We start from the raw sequence: 18,364 nt of genomic DNA on the forward strand, positions 1-18,364 counted from the left end.
ATTTAGTTTTAGGACTTGTGTGAAAATCTGATGATGTTTTAGGTCATATTTATGCAGAAATATAGAAAATTCTAAAGGGTTCACAAACTTTCAAGCACCACTGTATATACACGAGAGATCCAGATATGAAATTAAATACATGTTCTCAAAATACTGTAGGGCTGGGTGATATAATATTGTTATTGTGACAAATTGTGTCACAATACACTTTTATGCGATATCATGGATATTTAAATAAATAAATAAGTATTTGCAGGCTTACTGCAAGCACCTGATTTCATGTAAAAATTCCATATTTAATCTTCACAAAGACAAATATATTTTTTAAACTTTATAAATACAAATGTTTAAATACTAAAACAATAAATAAAAAGATTTATTTTTATTAGGTATTGAACAACTGAATGCATCAAACAAGTGTTTCTCTTTCATACAACACCACTGTGTCGCTGGGGAATTGCCAGCAAACCTAGATGTACACGGAGTGCAGAATTATTAGGCAAGTTGTATTTTTGAGGATTAGTTTTATTATTGAACAACAACTATGTTCTCAATCAAACAAAAAGACTCATAAATATCAAAGCTGAATATGTATGGAAGTTAGAGTGGGGTGTTTTTAGTTTTGGCCATTTTAGGAGAATATGTATGTGTTCAGGTAACTTTCACTGTGCAGAATTATTAGGCAACTTAATAAAAACCAAATATGTAGCCATTTCACTTATTTATTTTCACCAGGTACACTGATATGACAACTCCAGATTTGCAAATAAACATATCTGACATTCAGACACAAAACAAAAACAAATCAGTGACCAATATAGCCACCCTTCTTCATGAGGACGCTCAAAAGCCTTCCATCCATAGATTCTGTCAATTTCTTTATCTGTTCACGACCAACATTGTGTGCAGCAGCAACCACGGCCTCCCAGACGCTGTTCAGAGAGGTGTACTGTTTTCCCTCTTTGTAGACCTCACGTTTTATAATGGACCACAGGTTCTCTATGGGGTTTAGGTCAGGTGAACAAGGGGGCCATGTCATTATTTTTTCACCTTTCAGACCTTTACTGGCTAGCCACGCAGTGGAGTATTTGGACGCATGAGATGGAGCGTTATCCTGCATGAAAATCATGTTCTTCTTGAAAGATGCTGACTTTTTCCTATACCACTGCTTGAAGGTTTCTTCCAGGAACTGGCAGTAGGTCTGGGAGTTGAGTTTGAGTCCATCCTCAACTCGAAAAGGTCCAACAAGCTCGTCTTTGATGATACCAGCCCATAGCAGTACTCCACCTCCACCTTGCTGGCGTCTGAGTCGGAGTGGAGCTCTGTGCCCATTACTGATCCAGCCACAGGCCCATCCATCTGGCCCATCAAGAGTCACTCTCATCTCATCAGACCACAGCACCTTAGAAAAATCAGTCTTAAGAGATTTCTTGGCCCAGTCTTGACGTTTTATCTTGTCTGCCTTACTCAGTGGTGGTCGTTTTTCAGCCTTCCTTACCTTGGCCATGTCCCTCAGTATTGCACACCTTGTACTCTTTGACACTCCAGGAATGTTGCAACTCTGGAATATGGCAGAACTGGATGCTAATGGCTGCTTGTTAGCTTCACGCTTGATTTTCCGCAGATCATGTGCAGTTATTTTGCGCCTTTTTTTTCCACACGCTTCTTTCGACCCTGTTGACTATTTGCAATGAAACGCTTGATTGTTCGGTGATCACGTTTCAACATCTTCGCAATTTCAAGAGTGCTGCATCCGTCTGCAAGACATCTCACAATTTTATACTTTTCAAAGTCTGTCAGATCTCTCTTCTGACCCATTTTGCCAGAGGAAAAGAGGTTGCCTAATAATTATGCACACCTGATATAGGGTGTTGATGTCATTAGACCACACCCCCTCTCATTACACAGATGCACAGCACCTGATATACTTAATTGGTAGTAGGCTTTCAAGCCTAAACAGCTTGGAGTGGGACAACATGCATTAAAAGGATGTTGTGGTCAAAATACTCACTTGCCTAATAATTCTGCACTCAGTGTACGGTATATTGTGAACCAAATCCTGTATCGTGGAAATGATGTATTGCCCAACCCTGGCTCAAAAACCAATACCTTAACAATTAGAACAAGTCATACAGCATTTTGATTAAACTATAATCCCAAAGAAGAGTCCTTATTTGCCAAAATGTCCTGTTTTGGCAGGGTTTATGTGCTAATGTTATATTCATTCACAGGTTTCTGTGAATGTGTTTGTTCTAATAGATTACTCTTTCTCATCTCATCTCATCATCTTGAGCCGCTTTATCCTGTTCTACAGGGTCGCAGGCAAGCTGGAGCCTATCCCAGCTGACTACGGGCGAAAGGCGGGGTACACCCTGGACAAGTCGCCAGGTCATCACAGGGCTGACACATAGACACAGACAACCATTCACACTCACATTCACACCTACGGTCAATTTAGAGTCGCCAGTTAACCTAACCTGCATGTCTTTGGACTGTGGGGGAAACCAGAGCACCCGGAGGAAACCCACGCGGACACGGGGAGAACATGCAAACTCCGCACAGAAAGGCCCTCGCCAGCCACGGGGCTCGAACCCAGACCTTCTTGCTGTGAGGCGACAGCGCTAACCACTACACCCTGTGCCGCCCTATTACTCTTTCTATAGTAAGACATTTATTTAACATTTTTTGGAAGGAGTCTCCAGTTTCAATTCACAGTCCACAAATCAAAGATTGAAAAAAACGGCTTAATTTTTAGAAAACTACCGTAATAATATGTATTAGGATCACATGGTCCAAAATGGGCCTCATTAACAAATGAGATCAAATGTCTTTTCTTAATAACTTTTTTTTTATTTTTCAAGATACAGTGGGGCAAAAAAGTATTTAGTCAGCCACCAATTGTGCAAGTTCTCCCACTTAAAAAGATGAGAGAGGCCTGTAATTTTCATCATAGGTACACTTCAACTATGAGAGATAGAATGGGGGGAAAGAATCCAGGAAATCACATTGTAGGATTTTTAATGAATTAATTGGTAAATTTGTCGGTAAAATAAGTATTTGGTCACCTACAAACAAGCAAGATTTCTGGCTCTCACAGACCTGTAACTTCTTCTTTAAGAGGCTCCTCTGTCCTCCACTCGTTACCTGTATTAATGGCACCTGTTTGAACTCATCATCAGTATAAAAGACACCTGTCCACAACCTCAAACAGTCACACTCCAAACTCCACTATGGCCGAGACCAAAGAGCTGTCAAAGGACACCAAAAACAAAATTGTAGACCTGCACCAGGCTGGGAAGACTGAATCTGCAATAGGTAAGCAGCTTGGTGTGAAGAAGTCAACTGTGGGAGCAATTATTAGAAAATGGAAGACATACAAGACCACTGATAATCTCCCTCGATCTGGGGCTCCACGCAAGATCTCACCCCGTGGGGTCAAAACGATCACAAGAACGGTGAGCAAAAATCCCAGAACCACACGGGGGGACCTAGTGAATGACCTGCAGAGAGCTGGGACCAAAGTAACAAAGGCTACCATCAGTAGCACACTACACCGCCAGGGACTCAAATCCTGCAGTGCCAGACGTGTCCCCCTGCTTAAGCCAGTACATGTCCAGGCCCGTCTGAAGTTTGCTAGAGAGCATTTGGATGATCCAGAAGAGGATTGGGAGAATGTCATATGGTCAGATGAAACCAAAATAGAACTTTTTGGTAAAAACTCAACTTGTCGTGTTTGGAGGAGAAAGAATGCTGAGTTGCATCCAAAGAACACCATACCTACTGTGAAGCATGGGGGTGGAAACATCATGCTTTGGGGCTGTTTTTCTGCAAAGGGACCAGGACAACTGATCCGTGTAAAGGAAAGAATGAATGGGGCCATGTATTGAGAGAGTTTGAGTGAAAACCTCCTTCCATCACCAAGGGCATTGAAGATGAAACATGGCTGGGTCTTTCAGCATGACAATGATCCCAAACACACCGCCCGGGCAACAAAGGAGTGGCTTTGTAAGAAGCATTTCAAGGTCCTGGAGTGGCCTAGCCAGTCTCCAGATCTCAACCCCATAGAAAATCTTTGGAGGGAGTTGAAAGTCCGTGTTGCCCAGCGACAGCCCCAAAACATCACTGCTCTAGAGGAGATCTGCATGGAGGAATGGGCTAAAATACCAGCAACAGTGTGTGAAAACCTTGTGAAGACTCACAGAAAACGTTTGACCTCTGTCATTGCCAACAAAGGGTATATTGTTAGGACTTGGACTATCTCGGCCTCTAGAGGCCGCTATTATTTTCTGTTGTTGTCATGTTTGTTTTGACTGCTAGAGGCCGCTATTGTTTCTGTGTGTTGTGTTTTGTTTTTCCATGTGCCTTGTGCCCTGCCTAGTCCTCATTATTGCCACCTGTGTTCTATTTTAGTTTGTGTATAAATACTTCCTCAGTTTGGTCCCTAGTCACGGAGTCTTTGTGCTGTTATGTTATCACCTGACACCTCTGTTCCGTGTTCCTTGCCTATGGCTTTGTGGTTTTTGTACTTTGCTTTCTTTTGGACTTTTTTGGACTTTGTATTTACTATTTTTGGATCTTCTGAGCGTTTGAATTTTTGCCTCTTCTTTTCTGGTTTTTGGCTCTTTGTTTTGATTTTGAACTTTTGTTTTTTTCCCTGGTTATCTTCTGAGCGTTTGGATTATACTTTTGTTTTTGCCTTGGATTGTAAATATTGTAAATAAACTGTTTTTTTTTACTCTACTTTCACCTCACTCCTCTGCACTTGAGTCATTCCCCTGGTGGCCTAGTGGGGTTTGCTGGATCATTACACCAGCGACCTGGGTTTGATTCCCAGCAAAACCCTAACATATATAACAAAGTATTGAGATGAACTTTTGTTATTGACCAAATACTTATTTTCCACCATAATTTGCAAATACATTCTTTAAAAATCAGACAGACAATGTGATATTTTTCTGGATTTTTTTTCTCATTCTGTCTCTCATAGTTGAAGTGTACCTATGATGAAAACTACAGGCCTCTCTCATCTTTTTAAGTGGGAGAACTTACACAATTGGTGACTGACTAAATACTTTTTTGCCCCACTGTATTTACATGGAAATTGGCAGACACATAGATGGTTGTATACTGAATACAAAGTTTGAAAAATTAGCAAAAACAAATTATGCAAATTAGCATTTAATTTCATTAATTAAAGTTATTAATTATGCTAATTAGGTAAAAATGTTAAATCGGTACACTCAATAAAAAAGTAATTAAAGATTATTTCTAATACCCTCGTTGTGCTCTGTAGGCCTTTGTATTTCTCAAAAGTAGGGCCTACTAGTGTTTATATTAAAGAATATAAATGATAATATTCACAGCTTTCAAGGCGAACCTCGAAAAAACTGTCTGATCCACATCCAATCAACAATTCTCATTAATTGAACTGACATTGACACTCGTGTTTCTGATTTCCGTTTTTTTTGAATATCATTCCGACCACTAAGATCTCAATATTTTTCATCAAAACAACTACAGTTATATTCTAAAATAGTTATTTATTTACATGAATCAGTTTGATTTGAAAAAAATAAGTAGGTAAAGCTATGAAAACTCACTTCAAAGTCTCCCGTGAATCATAACGTAAAACTAGCAGACGGAAAATTTTGCTGAATACTTCATCGGAAACAGTGAGAGCGAGAGAACATCCCTATAAAAGTTATCTGATTGATATTCACGAGTAATCCAGTCGGAAACCGATCAGAAGAGCGAGAGCTTGACCGCTTTCCCGTGACTCAAAAATCACCGGCAGTTTCCTGACATCCTGCGAGCAGAGAGTGCACTCTGTTGTACCGACTTCAACCTGCCGTTACTCCCAAAGTACTGAACAGATCTTAACAAGATACATTTCTTTGGAAAGCAGAAATTATAAGCTTTTTAATGATAGTATTCACAGTAGAAAATATTCAAGAGTTAAGCAATGATAGGTTTGTAAACTTAGATGAGTGTCAGCATGCACAATTTTCACACCATAGCCAGCGAGTGTCTGATATGACACTCCTGGTGCGTGTGCCGCCTTGTGCTGACCTGCCTGGGCAGGTGGGTATGGTGGTGTGCACCTGTTGGTAGTTGCCGTGTCCATGTTAGCACCTGCCTGCTTGACAGCTGGGGGATGATGGGGTTTACATTTACTGTACATGATCATTGTATGAGTATTGCATTTTTTTGTTGTTGTTGTTCTCTGTTTATTTTGTTCTATCTTTCTTGTTTTTCTTTTGTCTTCCTTGTCAGTCGTGGGTTTTTCCTTCTATTGTCTTTCTGGTTCTTTTTGTATATCTTGTATATCTTTTTGCCTTGTCTTTCTTCCTAATATATATACAGTGTGTGTGTGTGTGTGTATATATATATATATATATATATATATATATAATATTTTTTTTTTTTATTTTTTTTTTTCTGTCCACATTCAGTGTATATGAGCAATCAGGTGCTCTGATTGGCTACGCTGCTACTACTAGGCTATCAGCTCATATACCCTAAGTAGAGAAAAAAAATGGCAGAGCGTGTTGCTGAACCAACCAAGGATGAAATAAAACTCTACTCGGAAACAAAATCCCAAAAACTACAAAAAAAAAAGGCAACAAAATATGGAAGAAAAGTATTTGATGGTAAGAACGAATCTTTTTTTATTTTTCAAGAATTATTATTATAGCATTTTTCACAAACTGTTACCGTCATTTCGCCGGTTTGTTTACATTCTAAGCGGACATGATTTTGTCGGATTTCCTGTATAAAGGTTTTTTTTATCTGAATTTGCAAAAAACAACAATAAAAATGTTCTGTTTCTCAAAATCCAGTGAATGTGGATAGAATTATATATTATATTTTGCATTTGCTATTACTACAAGTACTGGTCATGATAAAAAGAAGAAAAAGAAGAAGGTTAATACTTTTTGTTCTGTTTAAAATGACACTTACAGCCACAGATGCAGAGCCTACACTACCCGTAGATTCCTCCTCCTGCTCCGATTCTGACTGGAAATATGGAAAGAGAGAGGGGGGGGACAAAAAGTGGTAAGTTCTTCCTCATGCAAAAGAAACCTGTCATAATGTCTCAGAACTGTTTTTGTTCTCCAATACACAAAATTACTCTGTGTGTGTGTGTGTGTGTGTGTGTGTGTGTGTGTGTGTGTGTGTGTGTGTGTGAGCCGCCATCACATTGCTTAATCAAGTGATGTGTGAAACTCCCTGGTTTGTCATAAGCACAGCAAATAGACCATAGACACAATCCACACTCACAGAAGAGGAAATGAAACACAGCTTCTGATCAGAGAATGGGTATTACAGTAAACAGGTCTCTGGGTCTGGTCTCTGGGTAATGATACAGTATGAAACAAGAAAGACGTAATACACACCCAGAGGAGTGAATACATTGGAAAGACAAGTTTCCACTCTCTTTAACTAAGACAAGGTCAGGCATGTGGACAGAACCCGAACACTGAAAGCTAAATTGCTCACGCTGTGTACTTTGCTGTTTTTGAAATTATGCTCAAGGCCAATCTGGCTGTATGTAGGCTGACCTGCGTGTCAGTCAACGTGTTCATGAGAGAGAGAGAGAGAGAGAGGAAAATGGAGCAGTTTGCTGGTTTTAGAAAGCAAGTGACTACTAATTGTTCTGAGAGCAGGGGAGCTTGCGGTCAGCCAGATGGAGAGCAAACACAAACTTTCTTTCATGTGCTAACTGTCCAAACTGTCCACTGTAAATGGCACCACATTTAACTTCGCTTAAACAGGCGTGGAGCCACATGCATTTTCCATGGGGAAGGAAAGTCGAAAAGTAGAAGTGCGACAGGTTACAACACCAATTATTAACTGTCAAGGTCTGAAGGCTTTGAAGCTCGAAAGCAAATGCGTGTTGCCATGGAAACACCCTTCCGACAAAGTAGGAGCTTTTACTTTGTTAAAAATAAACATGTTAATATGATCTACGGACTGGACTGGATTTTGCTAATCAGCACAAGTATGGTCTTATGATTCCATGGAAGGAAGCGCAAGTCTAATAAATGAGTTTAATTTAAAAAAAAGGGGGGGGGGGGGGGGCGTCGTGGCTCGGGTGCCGTGCCGTGGGTCTGGGGACCCGGGTTCGATTCCGACCCGGGGTCGTTTCCCGATCCCTCCCTGTCTCTCTCTCCTGCTCATTTCCTGTCTCTACACTGTCCTATCCAATAAAGGTGAAAAAAGCCCCAAAAAATATCTTTTTTTTTTAAAAAAAAAAAAGGTGGGGGGGGGGACGTCATTTCCCGATCCCTCCCCGTCTCTCTCTCCCGCTCATTTCCTGTCTCTACACTGTCCTATCCAATAAAGGTGAAAAAAGCCCCCAAAAAAATATCTTTAAAAAAAAAAAGGGAGGGGGGTGGTTTCTTGAAATAGACACCATTTGGATTGCAGTCATTTCAAAACCAAGCAAGTTTAAAAACAGGAACAAAGATTATATTTAGGATGGTGCATATTACTCAGGATATTATTTTAGGTACTATTACTCATTCATGACGCTTATTGCATTTTGTGTCTCTATTATCTTAATTATTATTATTCTGATTATTAATTGATTTCATAAATAGCTTTGAAAGCTAGCCATTAAAAATTATCCAACATTTAATTATAAAAATGCAGTTATTATTTCATTTTTGCAATGCATCACACAATTTTGTGATAAAATTATATTTCTTGCTTCCTTATCGAATAGGTCCATAATTTACGTTTCGACTGTTTTGTCTGCATTTTTTTTTTGAAGTGTTTGAAAAAAAGAAACAAATCTGAAATAAATTTGAATAGTGGCATAAGAAAGATGATTATCTTCTCTCTCGTGAGGTAGAGCATGTTGCTGTTTTACACAACAACTGTGAGCATCTTTCACATGGAAGTCTGACTCTTTATGCTGTTATTCTGCCCCAAGCGCGTCCAGTGATGCAGACTGATTAATCTGTCGCCCTCTGGTGGTTATACACAGCATAGCACACATTTACACCGATCAGCCATAACATTATGACCACTGACAGGTGAAGTGAATAACATTGTTCTCTTGCTGCCTAATAAATCCCACCCACTGACAGGTGCCACTGTAATGAAATAATCAGTCAGTTATTGAAGTTGTTGTGTTGGAAGCAGGAAAAATGGGCAAGCGTAAGGGCCAATTTATGCTGACAACCCAGTCCTCGCAGATGGCGTCGCAGACAGCGTCTGCGTAGCCCCCCCACCTTTGCAGGCGCTCTGCGCGCACCTCCCAAAAATTGTGACCACCGCAGAAGCCTCGCAGACAGCGTCGCAGACAAGAGGGCTCTGATTGGTCCACTGTACACGCACTTCCGCTTCCCTACTTTCCCGGTTTGTTTTGTTTTCACAACCGCCATTTTTAAAAACACGAGCCAAGATGGAGCAGCACGAAGAGCGGTTGATCGAGGAAGTGACTCCAGTTCTAGTCATTATAAGTAACCGGAGGATAAACACTCCACTAACCACACCTACCAACTACTCCTAGCGATTTCGCGACTTCGCACCCCCTTGCGTTGTGGCGGTGAATAACATCGCGCACGCCTATTACTCCCCGCTCAACGATAAATTACAACTGTCTGCGAAAAGCTATCTGCGAAAGCCTTGTCGCAAGAGCATGCAGAGGCCTTTAGGATCTGAGCGACTTTGACAAGGGCCAAATTGTGATGACTTGATCTGAGCATCTCCATAATGGCACATCTTGTGGGGTGTTCCCGGTATGCAGTGGTTAGTACCTACCAAAAGTGGTCCAAAGAAGGACAATCAGTAAACCGGCGACAGGATCATGGGTGTCGAAGGCTAGCCCAAATGGTCCAATCCCACAGAAGAGCTCCTGTAGCACAAACTGCTGAAAACGTTAAAGTTGACACCTTTCTGTTTTAGCCAGGATTAACGTTTTCAGGAGTTTGTGCTACAGTAGCTCTTCTGTGAGATTGGACCATCTGGGCTAGCCTTCGTGTCGCATGCAAATCAATGAGCCTTCGACACCCATCACCCTGTCATTGGTTGTCCTTCCTTGGACCACTTTTGGTAGGTACTAACCACTGTATACCAGGAACACCCCACAAGATGTGCCATTTTGGAGATGCGCAGACCCAGTCATCTAGACACCGCCATTCGGCCCTTGTCAAAGTCGCTCAGATCCTTACGCTTGCCCATTTTTCCTGCTTCCAATACATCAACTTCAAGAACTGACTGTTCTCTTGCTGCCTAATAAATCCCACCCACTGACAGGTGCCACTGTAATTAAATAATGTTATTCACTTCACCTGTCAGTGGTTTTAATTTTATGGCTGATCGGTGTATATTGTAAGATATTTTCTTTTGGGATTTGTAAAACTGACTTAAAAGTTTAGTGCTGTTCACTAACCTTTGACCCCGAGTCCTTTTCCAGGTCATCATCTGCCTCTATGGGTTCAGGGTTCTCCTCTGACAGGGGTTCTGGATTCTCCACTGTCACAAACTGATTGTTAATGAAAAACAAGATCCATTAGTTTAAAAAAAAAAAAGAAACGTAGAGTATTAATACATACAATATCCTTTTCTGCAGTTAACTACACTGTAAATGCAAATATTCAAATTAATTAGAAATGATTAGTGAATCAAACTTAGAAATCATCAACCTGTTGTCAACACTAATATTAAATAAATAACTGCTAATTTCAAGTTGGAGAACACGCTTAACTTAGTGTACTCCACTTCAGTTAAATTAGAAAATATAATTTATTGTCCCAGAGTCCTTTGGGCGTTGTGTTTAGACATGCGCAGACCTGCCCCATCTACGCGCGGTCTTTTCAGCACATGCACCAGGATTAACAAAAGTGGAACATGTTTCCAGAGCCTTAAATGATGTGTTGTTTAGCATTTAAAATAAATGTTAATTGCAAAGTAAATCCAATGTGTTCACCATTCATTTTGTTTGGGGGCTCATTACCTTGTATTGTGTGTTTTTTTTTTTTAATTAAATTAGCATGTGTCCTATTGTCTTTCGCAAAACTCTTTGGTCAAGAAAATTAAAGTTAAATTGGCCTCAATATGAAGGATGAGTAAAACTAGAGAATTAAGCTTTCACAATTCATGAATATTAAGTTAAATTTATGAAAAAAGATATCTGAAAGCCATTGATTTGAGTACTGTAAACTTAAAATAAATAAGTTAATGTAATCAAAATTATATAAGATGAGTACTGCAAACTCACAAAAAATAAGTTAACCCAATCTAATTTATCTAAATCAACATAAATTACTTTTTTTGAGGCAACGACTTTGCATATTTTTTTTAAGTAAAGTCAACTTATTATATTTTACAGTGTATAAACACGACTGATAGACTTGCATATTTGGCAAATTAAGTCCTCACCATTTTTTAAATTATAATTTGCTTACTAAATAACAGTGCTAGCTGTAGCACATTTTAAATGAAGTTACATAAGGCTCAGATATACAAAATGACACATTTGATCTTTACATTATTTTAACCTGCAGACTGCTATTCAAGTCCTTATTTACATATTTTGTGTTTTTTTTTATTTATTGCTAGAATACTCATAAAACAATAACTCAATGCCTATTATTTGTAACAGTGAACAGGAAACTGTATGGCTTCCTGTGAAAACTGGCTTGTTGTACTGTTAAACCACACAAACCACAATTAGAAACAAACTGTTGTCTTGTCCTCATCCATGTCCTGCACATGCAACTGCACATTTTATTCCAAATACGTCTCTTATTCATCAAATCAGCTCACAGGTTCGTTTGCTTTGCTGTGAGCCCTTTCCGCTGAAGTGACAGAAATAATTACAGCCTTTGTTTCATGTCCAAGTCATACCCAGGCTGAAAGAATGGCTCTGAGACAGTATTTCCAGGAAGGAAATTCATACTTAGGACATGTGGCATAGCCCTTAGCTTGCATATCTAGACTTAAAGACAGTGTAACAGAACAAATTACTACAGGTTGCTATAAATGAAAAATAAACTGACAAAGTAAATGCAATGTCGATCGTGTTACCCTTATCCAACCTTTGTTTCCCTTAAAATTATTCATTAACCAGATCCCACGCACTAGAGAGGGTGAAAGTGCCACTCAGCCACAACATGTTTTTGAATTGCTGCTCATACAATGTTATATACAAGCTCACAGACATCCATGATTCCTTAGTATAGCTCAGAAAGTCTGCAGAGAGAGTAATACCATTCATCCCAACCTGAGAGCACGGCCAATTTTGCTCTCATGGACTCCACGGATGATTGTGGCATCATCTGGATTCAAACTGTTGCACTACTTGGGCACAAATCCACATTAATGTCAATGTAACCAAAGCAGAGGATCATGCTACCTTCTTAAACCTCTGTTCAACAAGAGTGCTCTGAGAGCACAATATCCCACACTGGCAACTATGCTATAACTCTGGTAAAATGCGACTGAATTGAACAAAATTGCAATATGCGTATTACCGACATATAACAAAGAATCCTATCAAGTTTCATGAAATTCCTCCAAAAATTGTGAGAGTAGTTGAGTACCCTTCCCGGGATGGACGGACGGACATCGCCACGATATAATCCCCCTTCAGGCCTTTTGGCCAGCAGGGGATAGAAACTTTTTTGCCAAATTACATGGAGATTCCTCCAAAAATTGTGAGGGAAGTTGATTTCAGAAAGCAAGCACACCTTGATGAAATTGCCAAAGTACAAGTTGGTTAATAATCAAGGGCATAACTCTGGTAAAATTTGCCCAAATTAAACGAAATTTCAATATGCGTATAACTGCCATATAACAAAGCGTTTTGCCAAGTTTGGTGAAATTTCTCCACAAATTGAGAGAGGAGTTGATTTCAGAAGAACGTACACCCTCATGAAATTGTCAAAGTACAAGTTATTTAATCAAGGGTCAAAACTCTGGTAAATTTTTCACAAATTAAATTAAATCGCAATACGCGTATTACCGTCATATAACAAGGCCTTTTTTTTTTAACCTTTATTTTACTAGGTTAGTCTCTTGAGATATAAATCTCTTTTCCAAGAGAGACCTGGCCAAGATGGCAGTACAAATAGTTTCATAAAAAACATAAAAACATAAAACAATCAAACCCTAAAAAAAACCCACAAAAGACATAAAACAAATAAAGAACATTACAAACATTAAAAGGCATCACCTAAAACATCTAATTAAAACATGTGCAATTATGAGTGGACTTGTGCTCTAAGGCTTTTACATAACCTATAAAATCATGCAAGGGGATGAAGCGCTGTAATTTCAGATCTTTTTGCAGATCATTCCAAGCGGTGGGTGCAGCAAACATAAATGCTTTTTTGAACAACTCTGTCCGGGCTTGAGGTACATTCAATAAAATAAAATCATGAGACCTCAAACAACGTGAGCTCTGTTTAAAAGAAAGAAGCTCAGAAATGTAACACGGGAGTCTGCCAATTAAGGCCTTGTACAAAAAGATATAAAGGTGAGAGAGCCTGCGAGTTGACAGTGAGGGCAAGTTTACAGTGGAATAAAGTGTGCAGCGATGAGTGAGAGGTCTGGAGTTTGTAATGAATCTTAAGGCACCATGATACACCGCATCTAACATATGGAGAGACTGAGTTGGGGCATTCATATAGAGCAGATCACCATAATCGATGATGGGTAAAAACGTTGCATCAACTAGCCTTCTTCTGGCACATGCAGTAAAACAGGACTTATTCCTATAATAAAACCCTAGTTTTAGTTTTAGCTACTTAACTAGGTTCTGTATGTGAGACTTAAAAGAAAGGTATTCATCAATTAAAAATCCAAGATATTTGTATGATGTAACTACTTCAATTGAGTGACCCTGAGTAGTAGAAATAATAAGGTCGGACTCTTTCCTTCTTGAGTTTGAGAACCATTAATTTGGTCTTATCAGCATTAAGAACCAGCTTTAGTTGATGTAACTGTACTTGCACTCTATCAAAAGCAGTTTGCAGATACTCAAAGGCCTTCCTCACAGTAGCCGCACAACAGTAGATGACTGTATCATCTGCATAAAAATGAAAAGTTGCATTCTGAACATTTTCCCCCCCACAATTTATATATGAGTGATTCCACGCTTATGGGTACTGAAATGGGGACATGAACTTATTTTTAAAAATTCACCTAAAACCATTTCTTTTTTTACCATCAGGTCACAAAACATGTAATCTTTAATGAATGATATGTTAAAAGATAACTTTAATTTTCTGAGATGTAATAAAAACATATTTATATGCCAAAGTCAGAACGTAACAGAAGTGTTGTGGACATATAGATTCTCAATTTTAACAATGTAGAATTACTTTTTGAAACATAGGAAGGTGATGTTTTAGCAAATATAATTAATAAACATGTGTAGTAGAATAAACATACACATTCTTTCAATAAGATTAACATGGTATAGAGCTAGATTGTAATTAATTTGTAACAGACGCGAGATGGACAATCGTAACAGAAGTAATGTAACAGACATCATTTTGGAACTCATAGGCTTGACTTTGGCATATAAATGTTTTTATTACATCTCAGAAAATTAAAGTTATCTTTTAACATATCATTCATTAAAGATTACATGTTTTGTGACCTGATGGTAAAAAAAGAAATGGTTTTAGGTGAATAAGTTTATGTCCCCATTTCAGTACCCATAAGCGTGGAATCACTCATATATAGTAAATAGCAGTGGTCCTGGCACTGAACCCTGTGGGACTCCTTTGCAGACTGATAAAAATTGTGACGTCAAGCTTGTGGCGTGAAGCTTTTGCCAAGCTTCGAGAAATTTGTCCAAAAATTGTGAGAGGAGTTGATTTCAGAAGGCAAGCACACCTTCATGAAATTGTGAAAGTACAAGGTTGTTAACAAAGGGCCGCAACTCCGGTAAAATGCGACCGAACTGAACAAAATAACAATATGCACACTAATGACATATAACAATGCCTTTTGCCAAGTTTCATGAAATTCCTCCACAAATTGTGAGAGGAATTGATTTCAGAAGGAAAACGCTCTCGTAAAATTGTCAAAGTATAATTTTGTTAATCAAGGGCTGTAACTCTGGTAAAATGCGACCGAATTTAACGAAATTACAATATGCGTATTATCGATATACAGCAATGCCTCTTGTCAAGTTTTGTGAAATTCCTCCAAAAATTGTGAGAGGAGTTGATTTCAGAAGGCGAGCACCCTTCCCGGGACGGACGGATGGACGTCACCATGACATAATCCCCCTTTGGGCCTTTTGGCCAGCAGGGGATAAAAACCCATCTCTGTACAGACCCAGCGTAAAGAAGTGTAATGATAGCATGATGTACTGTAGATTCATGATTGTGAAAGTTCTAGCATGGGAGCAGGCTTCTGCAGGTACCGTACACACTCCAGACCCAATCAGGATCAAGGATTAAAAAATGGCAGCAACATCAAGACATTTGTAGGCTACATCCAAGCAAACAAAACACAAATCTGTTGAACTTCTTTCTGTATGTCTATCCTGTTCATGGCTGTAAAACTTTGGGACCGTTTTCCACATCCTTTGAACCGCTGATTGAGTGTTTTCTGCCATGGGTTCCATAAGATATTTCAATATCAAGCTAGCACTACACTTCCTGTTCATTTCCTTTCCTTACAGAGAACTTTCCTGATCAGTTAATACAACTGGTCCATGTTAAAATGTGTATTTGCTGATTGCAAGCCCAAGATGGTCACTAGAGCATTGTTTCCTCAGATGATCTACTTTTCACCCTGTTTTTTTTTTTTAAACCAATTCTACCTGCGGGGCGGCACAGTGGTGTAGTGGTTAGCGCTGTTGCCTCACAGCAAGAAGGTCCGGGTTCGAGCCCCGTGGCCGGCGAGGGCCTTTCTGTGCGGAGTTTGCATGTTCTCCCCGTGTCCGCGTGGGTTTCCTCCGGGTGCTCCGGTTTCCCCCACAGTCCAAAGACATGCAGGTTAGGTTAACTGGTGACTCTAAATTGAGCGTAGGTGTGAATGTGAGTGTGAATGGTTGTCTGTGTCTATGTGTCAGCCCTGTGATGACCTGGCGACTTGTCCAGGGTGTACCCCGCCTTTCGCCCGTAGTCAGCTGGGATAGGCTCCGGCTTGCCTGCGACCCTGTAGAACAGGATAAAGCGGCTAGAGATAATGAGATGAGATGAGAATTCTACCTGCTAGTAAGGGTGGGTGATATGATAAAAATATCATATCATATGATTTCTATGAAACGTGGCAATATTTAGTGTATAATCATCATATTGCCCATTAGCTCAGCATTCCAATCCCAAACTGTACGACTAGTTTCCTCTGACAAACATGAAGTAAGTCATGCCGCTTGTGCAATCTCACAAGTTTGCAGAGCGAGCTTTTAGGAGGGTACTGACTGTCATTATTCTGTATACATGACCTAACAGATGTCACTCCCTTGACCAGTTATATTGTCGTTTCAGTTAACTAAAGCACCGTTATGAAAAATTTATCGCAGCACACTGAACATATGGAGTACATAATTAGGTGCATTTGAAGCAAAGCAAGTATATCAAGTGCCCTCCAGAACTGACAGCACAAAACGTAAGGCTGGGTGATTTAGGATAATCAACAACCACGACACCTCTTTCTCGCCACCTGGGTTGACATCACTGATAAAAAGAACGGAGACCATCTTGTGCACTAATCACGTGGAAATGGGAACTTAGTATTCACTGAGCTTTAGTGGAGTCACATGGGAATGTTATCACACAAGTCATGTGTGATTATGATCTACATGTGACCTAGAGATGCTTGACCAGATTACACAAATCCTTCAGTCAGTACATATACATCACTAATAGTCACCAAAAAAAAAAGGTTTAACCTTCATCCTACCAAGTGGGGTCCATCTGGACCCCGCACCTATATGTTTGTTTGCCATTTTAAAAATATGTGACATACTGCCTCACCGTTTTATGAATTTGTCGGAATTTATGTCTTAATTAAAACACTAAAGCACCGGAGGATCAGCTTTTTGCATTGTGAAGGTATAATTAATTTGTTACTGGGGTCCAAGCGGACCCCAGAGTAAAGTTTATCTGTCTTTCATTTTATAATTGAATAGCACACTGAAAGTTAACTTCTTTTATTTCTTTTATGTTCCATAATGAAACTACCAAGGCATTCCTTCTTGGGGTCCGTGTGGACCCCACTGCTGCAATAAGCACAGGCTGCAAAACAAAAGACCTAAATTATTTTACAATTACTTTTTTGTTTTAAATTCTGTAAGAAAAGACCTAAGTTGTAATCCAGAATGTTTTACAGCTGCATGAGCTGCAAAAGTCATGTATATAATGCCAATTTTTTTTTTGTGGCGCTATAATTTGCAACATGTATGCTAGTTATTGCAATGTTATTGCATTTATAATACATCATTGATATTCAGCCATAGTGGATTTTGTTCTTCAATAAAGTTATGTCTGTTTGCTGCATTGAATTGGTTCTTACTGCATTGATTTCAAGGAATTCCCTCCTGGGGTCCATACAGACCCCGCCTGGTAGTTTGTGTATGTAAAATTGGCTGGTAGGATGAAGGTTAAGTGTGTTCTTTATGCCTTGGGCCCTTTAGTGTATTGCTGTTATTAATACAAGATGTTCTGAACAAAACTTATCTGGTGATTTTGTCTTTATAAGCTTTAATTTTAAAGAAAAGTATTGGGGTTCAAACGGACCCCACATGGTAAGATTAAGGTGTAAAATAGCATGGTAGGATGAGGGTTAACCTTACCATTCAAGATAGGTGCATACTGTAGGTTTTGCCTAATGAAAAACTAGCCCAGTCTGTTCACTACTTATGATTAAAAGGTAGTTTTGAATGTTTTTTTCTGCATTATTCTTTTGTGAAACGTAAAGAACAATTATAGAAACAGAAACAAGGGAAGGCATAAATGAGACAGAAATGTCCATTCATCCATTATCAGTAACCACTTATCCTGTGCAGGGTCGCGGACAAGCTGGAGCCTATCCCAGCTGACTACGGGTGAAAGGCGGGGTACACCCTGGACAAGTCGCCAGGTCATCGCAGGGCTGACACATAGACACAGACAACCATTCACACTCACATTCACACCTACGGTCAATTTAGAGTCACCAGTTAACCTAACCTGCATGTCTTTGGACTGTGGGGGAAACCGGAGCACCCGGACGAAACCCACACAGACAATATGCAAACTCCACACGGAAAGGCCCCCATCAGCCAAATGGGCTTGAACCCAGAACCTTCTTGCTATGAGGCGACAGCGCTAACCACTACACCACCGTGCTGCCCCGGACAGAAATGTGACAGAACGAAATAAAAATAAGGGTGTGCATTAGTGAGATG

General features: G+C 39.6%; 1 protein-coding gene across 1 annotated transcript in view; it reads right to left on the reverse strand.

Annotated features, from left to right (window-relative positions):
- The window catches only part of LOC132895884 (ankyrin repeat domain-containing protein SOWAHB), a 63,481-nt gene that overhangs the window by 18,540 nt on the left and 26,577 nt on the right, over positions 1-18,364 (reverse strand). Inside the window, exons 4-5 of the mRNA XM_060936637.1 lie at positions 10,403-10,495; positions 6,961-7,017 (exon numbers count right to left, since the gene is read on the reverse strand). Coding sequence (XP_060792620.1) covers positions 6,961-7,017; positions 10,403-10,495 — 150 coding nt within the window. The remainder of the gene's footprint in view (positions 1-6,960; positions 7,018-10,402; positions 10,496-18,364) is intronic.

The sequence above is a fragment of the Neoarius graeffei genome, chromosome 13, assembly GCF_027579695.1.
Source record: "Neoarius graeffei isolate fNeoGra1 chromosome 13, fNeoGra1.pri, whole genome shotgun sequence".
In the NCBI taxonomy this organism is placed as follows: Eukaryota; Metazoa; Chordata; class Actinopteri; order Siluriformes; family Ariidae; genus Neoarius; species Neoarius graeffei.